Genomic DNA, 16,154 nt, shown 5'->3' with positions numbered 1-16,154 from the left:
ACAAAGCAGATTTCAAAGTTCACAGCACAGAAGAAGGGTAGCAGACCTTCGACCTTGGCATGTGATCTCATGTCATTGATAACACTGTCAGTTTTCTGTCAGATGTATAATTTGAGTGATCAGCAGAAGTTTTCGTCACAATTTGAGATTGACCTTCGAGAAAATATTTCTTCTTCTTTCTTTTCCTATCAAGCCACATGTTCATAAAACGTATTTATTGAAATAGTAACGGTTATAATTACAGATGATGATAATGGATACTGTGTCCAGAATTTTTCTGTAGTTTGGCACACGAATCGAGTGAATAGCAAGTGTACTTACTGTAGGTTGTCCTGGGTTCGATACACTGAATAGAGTGACGTAGTACTCATTTTATATTACACGTATATGTCCCGTTATTAGACTTTTCAATAGAACACAATGATCTACGAAATCTTATCTAAAATTCTTCATTATTCCCTATACTCGTATTAATTTCACATAATCAGTGAGCGGCATTGTAATAGTGTTCACCTCTGGTTTTAGGGGCTCCTGGTTCGTTGCCGGTCCGTGAGAGTTTGTGGTGGACAGCATTGTGTCAGTGAGGGTTTCCCGCCGTGCTTCCATTTTTTCCATATTCTTATTCCACAAATTATTTCATTAATCATCAGTCTCTTAGTCTACAGGGCGTAATCGTAGGACGTTAAATTGTAAAATTTATTTCATTTCACATAACCAAAGACTTGTCGAGTGTGGTCAAGTATTTAGTGGACTATATATTGTATCGCTCACTGAGACAGATTTAAATAAATCTTACATTGATTTCAAAACTTCTATTAGGCACTGAAAGTAAATTTTGAATACCGGTACTTAAGAAATTCACAAATAAAACATGAAAACTTCAGAGTTCCTTAGAAGTTTGGTGCATATTCTGTTTCAGTTCTTCTGGAAACTGTTTGTGTGCGCAATATGGAGGAATTCTCAAGATCTTCAGTGAAAAGCGACTATTTTGTTCTTTATTTGTACGCACTTCAGAAAATGCGTTTTCAGTATAAACAAAGTAACAAGAAAATTAACATTGAGTTATCTTTAGTCTGATGAAATTGAGACTAGTTTTAACCAGCTTTAGTTAAACAATATTGATGGCATTGTAAGATACTAATTGGTACAAAACTAGTCAAAACAGTATAATTTGAGTATTGAAATATCATCACAAAGCTTTTAATTTTGCTTTTGAGTTAATATAAACGGATCAAATTAAACAAATTGTTAATTTGGTGTGTAAGTTTTTGTTCTATTGATGATATAAATTATGTACTCTTTATTAATAAATGAGACCAATACTTGTTTTAATTTATTTTTAGTTTATATTTGATACGTTAGCATGGGTTGCTTCATTGCTTTGCTCTCACTGTTATAGACATGTATTATTTTTTCATAATCAGTCTATCTTCAGGGCAACAAATGCTGTAAATGTGGGAGTACAGATTAAGAGCGTGAAGAAGTATTAGGGTTATAATATACTATAATTGTCATATATGGTCAGATTCTTTTAGTTTCAAATTTTGATGTGTGACTATTTGTTGCTGTACATTTATAGGGTATTACTAACTCTGTGTAATGACAAAAACGACTAGGTTGTCGTGGTAAACACTGGACATGTCTAATAGGGTATGTCGGTTATTATTAAGTAGCATTACACTTTCTGACTTTTATCTTAGAGACTCTGCTCTAAGCACGCTGATATTCTATCTGCGTAACTTCCTACTCAATAATTACATCCTTAAAAGATGTCCACCGGTATCAGTTGACAAAGTCGCACTTGTTTATTTTATTTATTATTTTAACATAAACCAGCCTAGAACTAATCTTCGCAATAAGACCTTTTCATGTGGATATTGTCATGCAAAACCTTTCTCGCTATACTACTAATTCCTGCTATACAGTAATGGTTGGAAATCTCCAGAAGGTAAAACTCTTCCTCCTGTCTTTCTCTTCGAATTAAAAAAACGCTACTGTTGTTTGGCAGTTTTGTCTGTATCTTGCTCTCCGTTTGTGCTTGTCAGTAATTACATAATCTCATTTTCCTAGAATGTATAGTGATTGTTCCATCATCTTGAATGTTTTTCTTCTTCCACCCTTCTGTCACTCATGATAAAAGTTTTATAAATTATCCTTCAGATTTTATTTCTCTGTCTGTTTGTTTATTCCATGATTCTATGATAAGATACCTGTACAAACTAGTCAACAATCCTAACTTGTATATTATTCATTATAGCTTTGGAAATAGTCAAAGATGTATTAAAAAAAAAAAAAAAAAAAAAAAAAAAACTGACCAAAGCACTAAATATATTAATAACACTTGTGTAACGGTTTTAGCAATGTAACATTGTCTTCATCAGACACGTTAGTAACAATCGTAAAGCTCTGTACGAGCAGGAATAGAACAACCATATTCTCCTCATGTACGATCATGCCTTTATCAGACACGTTATTAACAATCCTAAAGTTCTTTACGATTGGAAATAGTAAAACTATATTCTCATGTACAATCATCCTTTGATCATTGAAAACCCTTAAAGAAAATAAGCTTAATTGTCATTTTGTGTGTTTGTGTTTGAATACGTTAATAAAATTCAAGTAAAAAGAACTTAATTTTCTTTTTTCAAATTCTTTTACTGGATATCTTAGCTACTGTTAGATTTTCATACTTTGCAAAGGTTTTGTAGAACAACCTGTTGTCATATGTCGTAGCCAGCCACTGTATGTAGGATATAATAATCATATTATCATGTCCTTTGCCCTATTAGATTAGATACTAGAATGAGAAGTGCATCCTCCTTTTTGACCTCGTTTTTCTTTCTTTCTTTCGCTCTTTTGCAATACGTAATCAGCATCACCAATTCTTTTAAGTCTCTTGTTCTTGAGACAAGCACTCCACGCAAAACAGTAAAAAATTGATAATTGGTTTTTATTATATTTTTCTCTCACATGTATCAGTTGGAGAGCCATAGTCACGTGTTAAGTGCACGGAAAATACGTAATATCTATTAAACAATCTTCTGTTAAGTGTGTGCTTTTTTACAAGTTTTTAAAAATGGTATCATTACAAATTTTACCGAAAGATATGAATACCGGCTACTAATTTATTCTTGATCCGTTTAAAATAAATGTTTAATTTACCGTGAAGTTTCAACGATTGGATTTTATAATTACTTGACTTCTGATAAAATTGTTATTGAAGTCTGTATTATTTTAAAGCAAACCGATACATTTTACCTACTGCTTCCAATATGATGGCTAATACATCAGTATTATTGTTGTACTGAAGGGAATTGGAGATTGCACGGCAACTCAGTTGTTGATTCCTCGCCTCTAGTTCGATTCTAGGCCATGAGTTGGTTGTTAACTCTCTAAAAGGTATAATCGTTGAACGTTAAGTGCGCGGCTATCAGATGCGTTCGCAACGCGTTTTTATAACTCATGCGTACGCTTGAAATACGCTGACCATGTATTTAAATGTGGAGTAATCAGATTGCGCTGCAAACGCGAAAGTAATAAAAATAGCGAAGAATACGTCGGATTGAGCGTAATTGGCGCGTTTCGGAACAATAGACCGCCTGCTGTTTCGGAATCAGTAAAAGATATCTTAAGGAAGGAAAAAAGGAAAGACGTGTTGCCAGGTAAGGAGATTTTAGCAAGAAACAGATGCTTGGAAGATGCTTTGTGCAGAGTATTGGAACTCTGCTATTATAAAGTATGTGCGTGTATAACAAAAGAAAATTCTCTCATACAAGGAAATTCCGAAAAATTAGCTAATCACGGAAAAATCTATGTAACACAATAGGGTTATTTCTCGTGATTCGCATAAATCAGGATAAGAGTGTGGCAGTAAGGCCAAGAAACCCTGACTAGCTCACAGTATGATTTATAACTGACGAAATTAAAATTACCGAGTAGCCACCTAGGTCGCATTCGCTGCAGGGAATAAGCATCGGAAACTCATTCTCGTATAGTCATACCTATACACTAAATTATAGATTTCATTGTATTTTCATTTTTTTAAAATAAAGAAACTGGACCTTTTATATTAGAGATGGATGTACTTAATGACTCAGTCATTTTAAAGATAATAATGCCAAACTACTACGTACTGCTTCCATTTTCTAAAGTCTCGATCAGCAATGAAAAAAAAAAATCCTAGATGATATTAATGAGATTTTACAGCCAGACTCGCTACGCAATATTCTCTGTTTCTTCCCTTGATTTTAGATACGCATGGAAAATACTTGTATCCGCTAATAAGATATTTCCATACTTATGAAAGGCGAGCATTGTTACTACTAATGGTCAGGTCAGATTGATTACTACACAGATAATGAATAACTTAACAAGGGAATCACAAGACTGAAAATATCCTGATTATCCATTATCTATATATAGTATCCGTCATCTTGGTAAAAGATTTATCATTCGGTATCTGTTATCCGGATATTATTCGTACATCCGATAGCAGGATATTTTCGCCATATCTACTCCACATCTCACACTACTTGTTCGATCAACAATGCGTTTACATTCGAGAGTCCATATAATTCTACAGCACAATTATTCGATAAAGGAAAAAGAAATTAAACTATAAAATAATGTTGTGTTCTGCAGTAAATCCAACTACTTCAATATCATAATGTTCGTGAAATCAACTGTACACATTTCTTTCTGGCTTATGTAGGTTTAGAAATTTTTGAGTAGATTTGTTAAATGTTAAATTTTAATTTTTGCATATGGTATAATGCGTACTGAAGAGGTACGTCATAGTACATCATATGCAGATCTTCAAATTTGAATCTTTTTTTAATCCAAAAAAAAAAAAAAAAAAGTCTTAAATTAAATATCCCAGAAAAAGTGAATTGTGGATTTCACGAATGCAAGAATTCTGAAGATTAGATGGATGGTGGAGGTTAGTATTTTGTGACCTTTTTAAAACACAACGAAAGATGATGATGCATGCAAGATGATAAAATAAGTATAATGAAAACATTTTATCTTAATTGTAATTATATCGACTACACACATTATTAGTGACTTTACAATACTTTATTCTGTTTTTATTTTGGTAGGTGTTGAACCGGTCTATGGACCCAAAAACATACGAGCAACAGCAGCCTCTCATCGCACAGATTCCTCAAGTACCAGTTCAACTCTTGCCGCAACATATTATAACGTCTGGTACAAGAAAGGACTGCATACGATTACGAGGATTACCTTATGAAGCACAAGTAGAACATATTCTAGAGTTCCTTGGTGAACATGCCAAAAATATAGTATTCCAAGGAGTTCATATGGTGTATAATGCACAAGTAAGTATATTTCTTTTGTGGTTTATTTAAAATATTTTTGTATGTGTAAGTTTCATTATATTAATAATACCTGCAATTAAACGGGTTGAATATGTTAATGATAGACTTTCTGTTACTACTCTTAAGGGTCGGTGGTGTGATATTATTGTTTTAAATGTACATGCTCCAACAGAAGATAAAGATGATAATATAGAAGACAGTTTTTACGAAGAAATGGAACTGATATTTGACCAACTCCCGCGATACTGTATGAAAATTCTATTACGGGATTTCAATGCGAAGGTAGGATGAGAGGGTATTTTCAAACCGATTATAGGGAACGAAAGTCTACATAAGTAAAGTAGTGACAATGGTGTTAGACTCGTGAACTTTGCAACCTTATCGTGAAGAGTGCAAAATTCCCACATCGCGACATTCATAAATATACTTGGACCTCACCAGACGGAAAAACACACAAATTGATCACGTTTTAGTAGATAGTAGACAATCTAGCATAGAGAAGCTAATTGTGATACTGATCACTACCTGGTAGCAGCGATAATAAGAGAGAGATTATCGTTGAATAAAGGAAATTTTCAATGTCGGAAAACGGAGAGATTTAATTTAAAGAAATTAGAAGGGAGCCAGGTAAGAGGGGAATACCAGATTGAAGTTTCGAATAAATTCTCTGTTTTAGTAGATTCGGAGTGCACTAGGGTTGCAATCAGAAATAGTATTAAAATTTCAGTGAAAGAAAAATTAGAACACGCGGAAATACATAGAAACAAAGCATGGTTCGAGCAGGAATGCATTAAACTAGCTGACAATAGAAAACAGGCAAAATTACATTGGTTACAAAATCCAAATGAAGTATCTCCACAAAATTTAGTAGACATTAGACGGGAAACTACCAAAACTTTTAGAGCAAAGAAACGCGCTTTTTGAACGCTAAAATTAAGGAACTTGAAGATAATAGTAAAAACAAAAACGTTCGGAACATGTGTAAGAGGGTAAAAGAATTTAAGAAAGAATATCAAACGCGTGCTTATGTATTAAAGAAAGCCGACGGAGCAGTTCTCACTAGTAGAGATAGCATCTTAAATAGATGGAAAGATTTCTTTGACGAATTGCTTAACACGCATCCAAAAACGAATGTGCGTGGGGAAAGAGAAATGCACACCGCAGAACCCTATATTTCAGAACCTAACCGAATAGAAGTAGAAATCACTATAAAAAAATTAAAGAAACATAAATCTCCGGGTGTAGGCGAAATTCCGGTTGAGTTAATTTTAGCTGGAGACGAAAAATTGTAAAACGAGATACACAAACTTATTCTCCGTATCTGGAACAAGGAGGAATTGCCATAAGAGTGGAAAGAATCAATCATTGTCCTAATTCACAAGAAAGGCGACAAAACCGATTGTAATAATTATCGAGTCATTTCTGTCAAATCCTCTCAAACATTCTATTAGCAAGATTGACCCCATAAGCAGATGAAATTTTTGGAGATTATCAGTGCGGATTTAGGCGAAATCGATCAACTATCGCCCAAATATTTACCATTCGACAAATACTCGAAAAGAAGTGACCGGCGGGAGCTCATGTGGTTCGGATTTCACATTAATCAGTAGGTCCTGTCTCATGTAGCTTCGCTGCTGAAAATAATGTTAAACTTAAAATCAACTCAACTCAATTCGAAAAGAAGTGGGAATACAGTACTCCGGTACATCAGTCTATTTGTTGATTTTAGAAAGGCTTACGACTCAGTTAGGAGAGAAACTTTGTACAACATTCTTACAGAATTTGGAATACCGGAAAAGCTAATTAGATTAATTATGTTTAAATGAATCCCAAAGTAAAGTCAGGGGTAGGAAAATTTTTGTCCATGAGCTCCCACGTCCAGAATGGCCTGAAACAAGAAAATGCGTTGTCGCCACTATTATTCAACTTTGTCCTGGAGTATGCTATAAGGAAAAAGATAGCAACCAGGGCCTAAAGTTGAATGGTATTCACCAGGTTATGGCGTATGCTGATGATGTAAATTTAATAGAGGATGATAGGAGAACAATAAAAAGAAATGCAGAGGTCTTTTTAAACGCTTGCAGGGACATAGGTTTAGATTACAAGAAAATGCACAGAAAACTAAATACGTGGAAGTTCGTCGGGATCGTAATACGGCAAATTTTGGAAGCGTTAAAATAGCGAATAATTCTTTTGATAAAGTGGATACTTTCAAATATCTAGGATCAATATCAACAGACGAAAACCATATTCACGAAGAAATTAAATATCAACTAAACGTAGGGAGTTCATGTTATTATTCAGTTCCGAGTCTCTTGTAGTTGTATATTCTGTCGAGGAATTTGAAGCTTAAAATATATAAAACGATAATCATGCCTGTTGCTCTGTATGGCTGCGAAGTATGGTCGCTTACTCTGAGGGAAGAACATAGACCGAAAGTATTTGAGAACAAGATCCTGAGACGAATATTCGGACCTAAGAGGAACTGAAATGGAGAATGGCTTAAACTTCATAACGAGGAACTACATTATTTATACGGTTTACCAAACATTGTTAGGGTCATCAAATGTAGGAGGCTCAGGTGGGCAGGTCATGTATCCAGGATGAAAGAAAGTACAACGTTTTCTAAGTCGTAACTGGAAGACCTATCGCAAAATGCCCATTAGGAAGACCTAGGTGCAAATGGGAGGACAACATTAAGATGGACCTCGCAGAAATAGAAAGTAGAAACTGGATCCAGTTGGCTAAGGATAGAAGTCAGTGGAGAGCTTTTGTGAACTCGGTATTGAAGCTCCGGGTTCCATAGGCCTTAGAGTGGGTGAGTGAGTTAAGTTTTAGGATATTGAGAAGAAGAAATTAGTAAATGGAAAAAAACATACATAACGTGGAACTCTACAACACACACACACACACTTCACTGGATATTACATAACTAAGTCAAGACGTCTGAGATGGGTGGGAAACCCCATTAGTATGGGGAAATTCGTTTGGGTTGTATAGAATTTTGGTTGGAAACCTTTTATTAAGAAACCTTGTAAAACTAGAAGATGGAAAGATAATATACAACAAGATTTCCAGGGAGTATGTGGTGTACCAATCCCAACTGGATTGGTTTCGCACGTGATAGCCTTTTTATGTTTCTGTGGCAATGAACCTCTCGGTTAAGTCAGCGTTTCTTAGACTAGTCCGAGGACCACAAGTGATCCACGAGATTTATCATTGTGATCCTCTTTATATTCAACGTTAGTCCCAAAAAGACAGAAATAATAATAATAATAATAATAATAATAATAATAATAATGATTATACACATTCTAATAGCTTATGCAGCTTAATTATTATAAAATATTTCTGATAGCTTTCAATTCTTATAGAATCTTATTAATGACAATATAAAATTAAAGAGGGTGGTAATTAATACTATCTTTAAAATATAAATGCACAAAACAAAAGAAATGACAAATTTGCTTTCGGAAGGAGTCAAGAATAGGGTGATTTGTAAAAACGTTCTGATTAATAAAAGTGGATCCAGTTGAAATAAAAAGTTCCAGAAACTTTGCCTTAAGCTATAGAAATAGATAGTTAATTATATTGGAATTGTTGATTTATCACAAGTAGAAATCCATAGAAGTAAATTTTAAAGAAGGCATATTTATTTTTCTGGCTATAAAACTGGAATTAGGAAGACCCGACTAACAATATATTGCCTTAAAGCAAAATGCGATCCACTTGTCTATAGTAATTCTCAAAATACTTGTTAAAACGTTCCACCGTGATTCCTCGAATACCTCTTCAACATGTAAGGATCCAAAGTAGTTGATCTGGTGTTCATGATTACTCTTTAGCAGAGATGGTTTAGTTCTTTGATTCTCATAGCACACTCTCCAGAGTTTGAAAATGGCAAAATCTGTAGGATGAGACCAGGTGACGACGATGACAATTGTACATACTCCCTTCATCCTATTCAGCGCCTTAGGAGCATGTCCTGAACCAGTATTGTAATATAAAAACATTATCACCTTTGATTTTCCTTTTATCATTAGGTTCCTTTTTAAATTTTCTTATATGTGACTCTCACAAGGGTGCAAATAGTACAGATTAAATTTATTGTGTATCATTAATATTTTTGGCAATCCTAATGTCCATTTGTTAGCACCAAGAGATGCATATGTAAAGTTTGTCTTCAAAAAACTTAGCCAGCTATTTGTTAGAAAATTATGGATCCAGAGGATGGTTATTTTATATTTGCTTGCTGTTATTATAATATTTTCTGTTATCAGCTGCAGCTAATAAAGGAAATAGTCATGATACTATTGGGAGCTTTTACAAAATAAACTTCCTCCCGGAGACCCTCCTTTTCTCTCTCTCTCTCTCTCCCTCCCTCCCTTTTTTCTTCCAAGTTCTGTTGGTTCCAGATGATACCAAGTCGTGGAATTTCTTGTGCATTTGATTCAGGATTTGGTGAAAATTGTTTGAATGCCTGTCGTAGATAGTACGATTAAATTTTGCACTATTTGCTCAATGTTTTAATTTTGTAATTTTTGTTGATCATATATTAAAATATACCTCGAATTATTTCAGTATAAGAAGGCAATCTTAAAATTAATGTCTGGGTGTCCTGCTGGATTAGAACTGTGAACTCAGTTAAGAAGTAAAACTCTTTCTCTACTCACCTATACCAGCCTATGGTCAATGGTCTATGGTTTATGGTCAATGGATTACAGTTGCATTGCGATTTACCGTTGAGACTTTAGATATTTATACTTTATATCACTGTATATCGTGGAAAGCTTCTGGAACTTCACATCTTTTATCTCAAGAAATTAGTAGCTCTTGATATCATTGTGCTAATTGGTCTTGGTCCGATCCCGCGATCAGATCGATATTTTTTAGTTTCCTGGTTAAATTTCTTTTTCACAAGAATAATTATTGCAGCTTTCAAATTAAGCTTAAACATCCCTAGCGATATGTCCTTCTCTGAACAAACATAGTGTAGAGATGTCTAAAGGTATAACTAATTTTTCTGTCATTGTCTTATAAGGCCATGTACTTTCGTTACTGTCATTATCTCGTAATAGGTCCATTATCTTCGTAAGCAGAGTCGTCTCTTTTGATTGACAATTATTTACTTGTAACCAGAGAACAAATGAAGCTCGTAATGAAGAAACTGTAGTCTCCGATCATATCCTATCATAAGCATATTTTTCTTTATTTTACAGTCAGCTAGGTTTTTATTGGAGGGAAAGTGGACTCAAAATTTGTAATTTTCACGTAGAAGGGAGGTAAAACGTGTTCTATTTTATATAACACTTAATCAAACTCACTTGGCAGAGTACAAAATTTTCCAAAAGAAAGCTGATTGAAGTTTACACTTCGGGGAGTTAGTGAATTTCAGCATCATTACCACTAAACTATATGAACTAGATAGACTGGCAGTTTATAGGAGCTTAGCATCTAAGTTATTAGCTTCAGTTAAACGAACATGAAAATACACAATACATTAGCACTTTTAAATATTAAAATAAGGTTTATATTGTAGGTTATATATTTGTAAATATATTCTTTTACATATGCGGTATGTGAATATGAATGTATGAATTGAATTTGTATTATGCTAAAAAAATGTGTAAGAGGATATGACTTTGTGACATTTTGCAAGAAAAAATATATTGCTACTATCATTGTTATATAACTTCCTTTTCTTCTTTAGCTTCCAGAAGTTTCAAACACTTGTAAGTAAAACTATCGAAATATATATATACATATGCATATATGTAACTGGATCACATTCTAAGAAAGCAACGAAATCACAACTTAGTGGCGTGACATAGTTGGTCAATTGCGCGAACAAATAGGCAATTAACTCAATTTTCTGAAAAAGTAATGACTGTAGGCCCTGATATACTAACAACACATCAATCTACTACAAGCCTTTAACCAGCATAGTCTTTAGCGATTTTACCAGAATCGTCCCTAATTCTCGTATTACGTCCTTACTAGTCTAAAATATCCTGGTTTTGAAATGCAGTTTTAGGAAGTATTTGATTTTACACGACACGGGCGTCTCTGGTTGGGGGGGGGGGGGAGGGAAACGCGTGCCCCCAATATTTTGAAGTACAAAATATTCAATATTCTATTCTAATTTAATTTGTTTACTAACAACAGAATAAGATATAAATAATAATAATAATTATATTTATTTGGAATATGGTATTCAGGGTGTGAAATGATTATAACAGAGCTCTTGATATGTCTCAGGGGGTCCGTGAAAGTAAGCAGAAAGGTAACAAATGGAATCAAAGATATTAAACAGGTTGGGATAGGTACTACCATTTAAATCACTTTCTTTGATGCCTCCCCCTCCCCCCAATTTTACATGCCAGAGACACCAGTGACGAGCTAGGTAGTCTAATTCAGTACTTAAGTAAATGTATTGATAACTGAGAAGTAAACTGTGTTATAATAATTCCTTCATGTAGAATGTGATCTAGTTATTGTTGTTGTATCCAAGGATCTTATAAAATAGAGGATCTGCCCTTACAACAAAATCTTGAAGCCATACGTCACAGTTTCACCACCCCTATTGTGCCCACTCCGTCCAATAAGATCGCAATGTTCTGAGCTAACAATCATGGCGGAAACGAAAGTAGCCAATCAGACGTGCCGATACTCGGTTGTTTTTTGGCTTCATCGATTTAGTAGGATGAAGATACATATGGGCAGATCCTCTATTTATAACATCCTTGGTTGTATCATCATCATCTTCTTCTTCTTCTTTTTTTCATAATTGTACTTAGTAAACAATTCAATAGTTTGGTAGATAGCAGCATTGTATTAAATATTGATAATTTAAGTTCGTTGTTACTTCTCAGGTCAATGTTAAAATAGTAAGAAAATATTAACATAATTGATAGATGTTAGTTAAAAGGGATGATCTTATTGATTTAATAATAATAATAATAATAATAATAATGAATTCATTTCCGCACAACAGTCTTTTATTGTAATCTGTTGTACTCTGTATGGATAAAAAAATGAAAATGAAGCTCTTTACCTTTGAGGAGGTTTCTTTCAAAAGAGATTATTTCAATCTCCAGTTTTCTGCTAAATTGATCTTCAACGGTTTCTGAATCTATGGGATTAATTCTATCGCATTACACAATAGGACATACAATCATAGTCATACGTCTTGCAAATAAAATCAGAAAAATAAAAACTGCTAAACAAGACTGCACTTATTTAATCAAAACACATTTACACGTTATGTACGTCTGATGAGGATCTTGGCTAGAAGATCGAAACGTCACATGTAAATGTGTTTTTATTAAATAAGTGCAGTCTTGTTCAGCAGTGTTTTTATTTTACACAATAGGGTTTATGCAAACTGGAATGTTTTTGGTAGAATTCGCATTTAAAGTTAGTCGTGTTCATAAGAAAGAAATATATCCACTTCGATCAGTGACTTCTACTGTGAAATTAGTAGTTGTTGAACATTCCATCCGAAAGATTGAGAAATCGTTACATGTCAATTTCGGAAAGAAAAAGAAATCCTTTTGAAAATCAGCTCCTCACTCGTGGGCTCTCTAGTGTAATTTTTCTCTTAACATAATCCATTCACTGTTACATATATATTATGGATGTCATAATTGTAGATACCAAGATGAAAAACGGTGCTTACACATCTTTAAAATTCTATCCGCACTCCTTTTTCGAGATCCAGTTCACATCAAAGTTCTTATTTCATATTTTGTTCTAATCTGTTAAAACCTCATCAAGGTAGCGAAAACTCCAACTCAAAACTGTTAGTTTTTTTTTTTCCTAACGTTTTTGCTTGGACCTTTCTCTTTTAATTCGAACTTTCACGTTTGACTATATACTGACTGTTCTATAATTCGTCTAATTTTCTAGAGCACTGGCAGAAGATGAAGTTTTCACAATATTAATGTAAAATTTGGCATTCTTATTGAAAAATGTCTAAATTTTTCAAATTTCAAATGTAAATTAGAGAAAATTACTGTTTAGCCCCTCTTTTGAGTGCGTAAACACAAAAGTTCATTTTCCTTATGGGTGGTTTAATGTTAAATTTTGAAAGCAGTTTTCTCCAATAACTATTCCTAAAGATTTTGGTACAAATGAGTGTTATTTGATACAAAATGCAATGACACTCATCCACAGTGCTAGTAGAGTCGTTCCAAACATTATTTTGGTTAAGGCTCCCCAATTGGGGGGCAAGTGGTATTAAAAAAAAAGTGGTGGGTGGTGTGTTACCAAAATCCCAATTTTTATTTTAGGAACGCCAGTAATCGTAAGATTCATCACAAATGCCACAGATCTAATATTCTGATGCTCCTTGCATGTGCCAGTAACTTATATGGGGCTACAGCCTCCCATCCAAAAGTCACTTAAAAAATTCAGCGTAATTATTTTTTGCACGGACATACGGGGAAAAAACCTATTTTGTTTTTGTCAATTAACGTGAAATTTGTTGTTGTTGTAGTAGAAAGGTAAGGTTTTGAAATCTGGAATGTAATTTTAGTAACGCACCACCTGAGGGGGAGCACAGGGTATAAGATTGTGGATCTTTATAAAATATCCAAATTTTGTTGTGGAAATGCCAGTGAGCGTTAGATTAATCACAAATGTCACAGAATTAATTTCCGACGCTCCTTGCATATGTTAGTGATTGATATGGGGCTACAACCCCTTCCAAAAATCACAAAAAGTTACCATTATTTCTTTAGCAGGGACATACTGGAAGAAACTTTTTTTTTATTCGTCACGTAATGTGAAACTTGGTTTTATTCTAGTAAAAAGGTTCCCCTTGTTTCAATTCTGTAATGTTATTTTGGTAACAGGGGTCAAGGGTGCGGAGGGTAATTTGGTGGTTCTGCAGAGTACAGGGGGTGGGGCATTAAAATTCTAAGTTTTATTTTGCGTGTAGCAATGAGCGTAAAATTAATCTCATGACGCACACAATCATTCAATGCTATTTCCATGTAGCAGTGAGTGACGTGGGGCTACAAGCCTCTTCGAAAAAGCGATAGAAATTCATGATGAATGTCCTTACGCAAGGACCTGCTGGCAGAAGCTAAGTATTTTTCATAATTAATGTGAAGTTTGGCATTGTTGTCGAAAAATTTTTAGAAAAAAAAAAGCTGAAGCGACAGTAGGATATTACTCATGTATAAATCTCTTTTAGGGAGGTGAACTCAAAATTTCATTGATTTAATTGGAGTTTTAATGTGAAATGTGGAAGCATTTTTTCTCTAATTCTTGTTTTGGTTGGAAAATTAGCAGTTTTGGTTGGAAAACACAACAACATTGCTCCCTTTGTTCCTCCCCTTGCATCTATGATGGTACATGTGTCTCTAATTTTATTATAACTTCTACTTCTCATTGGGGAACAAAGCCGACAAGAAAACTTTAAATTTTTCTTTATTCGCTGTGAGCGTCAAAATAATTAAAATTATCATAAAATTAATGCCCAGAAGCTACTTTCATGTGCCAGTGGCCATTTTGGAGCTTCAATTCTCCCTTCTCAGTCCCAAAATCACTTTTAAAAATCACACCACCTTCTCTTATTATCTTCCATATTCCTTTAGGACCATTCAGATGCAGGCTCTTTTATTTTCTTCCATGCTGTTCTTTGGCCCATTCAGAATGCAGGCTAAGAGACGTGTGTTTAAAAAGCATTGAAACACTCAACTTCCATGTCCTTATCATACGTTGGCGTTCTACTCTAAATTGATTTCAAGCACTGTCAACAACCCTTTGTTTTGTAAAACACTCTCTAATTCTTGGCTTAGCTTCTTGTTTATCTGCACTGTCAACAGTTTTTGATCTTTTCTTATCGCAATACACCAACGATTTACGACTTACTTGTTGACAGTTCAATAGGAGTTCATGCCTGTAATTAACACCTGGGTTAGATCGATTTCTTCGGAAATGCACGTTACATGGACGTGAATCTATGAGGTAGACTGGCTTAATCGTTTGTGAATTGCTTGTCGTTTCCACTACATTTTAAGAGTACATTCATACTGTGGTGTTTTTCGATCATGCAATCTTTAACTCAGGATCAGCATGCTAATATAATTGAATGGTATATTTTATCAGAAAAATCTTTACAAGCAACAAGTTCCCGTATAGTTAAAGAATTCAGACTAAAAGTGCGCGACGTGCAAATTGACTGTTTGTACAAACAGTTCCGCAGCAATTGTTTTCACACTATCCATCTTGCATCTAGAAAAGTACAAGATTTCCAAGCGTATCTACAGAAGAAACAAAAAGACTTGTGTTATCTGTTACTAGTTCACCGCGGAAATCCCTTGCTCGTCAAAGTTCAGGTTTAAATATTAAGAAAACTACCGGTACGCTACAAAGAATTTTAAGAAACTTGCAGATAAAACCATACAAGGTCTGAATGGTTTCTTAGTTGTGTGCAAGTGATTATGGTGATCGTGTTTATTTCTGTAACTGGTTTATGAGAACCTAAATGAAAATCCTATGTTCTTGTTTCAAGCGATGTTTTCCGACGAATCCATTATTCTTCTTAAATAGTTCAATGTCCTTACCACATGCAAAATATTGGTAATCGTTGCAGCCGAACGTTAGATCAGAAGTGTCAATGGACACACGAGAAATAATGATTTGGTGTGGCATAACTGCTACTGAGGTGATAGGACCCGTCTTTTTTGATGAAAATGTGACAACGGCATCATACCAAAAACTACTAAGAGGAAAGATATTTGCTGAACTTGATCGTTTAAATTTAGGTCAAAGTGATGAATTATTGTTCATGCAAGATGGAGCACC

The 16,154-nt window shown here is 34.3% G+C and overlaps 1 protein-coding gene across 1 annotated transcript in view; it reads left to right on the top strand.

The window, feature by feature from the left end:
• The window catches only part of LOC145674285 (RNA-binding protein fusilli-like), a 322,435-nt gene that overhangs the window by 301,420 nt on the left and 4,861 nt on the right, over nucleotides 1–16,154 (top strand). The window contains exon 10 of the mRNA XM_081744141.1: nucleotides 5,100–5,339. Within this exon, the coding sequence (XP_081600267.1) occupies nucleotides 5,100–5,339 (240 nt within the window). The remainder of the gene's footprint in view (nucleotides 1–5,099; nucleotides 5,340–16,154) is intronic.

This window comes from Thermobia domestica, chromosome 2, assembly GCF_964235325.1.
Source record: "Thermobia domestica chromosome 2, izTheDome1.hap1.1, whole genome shotgun sequence".
NCBI classification, from domain to species: Eukaryota; Metazoa; Arthropoda; class Insecta; order Zygentoma; family Lepismatidae; genus Thermobia; species Thermobia domestica.
The sequence above is the reverse complement of the archived record's forward strand: the minus strand, read 5'-3'. Positions and strand labels throughout refer to the sequence as shown.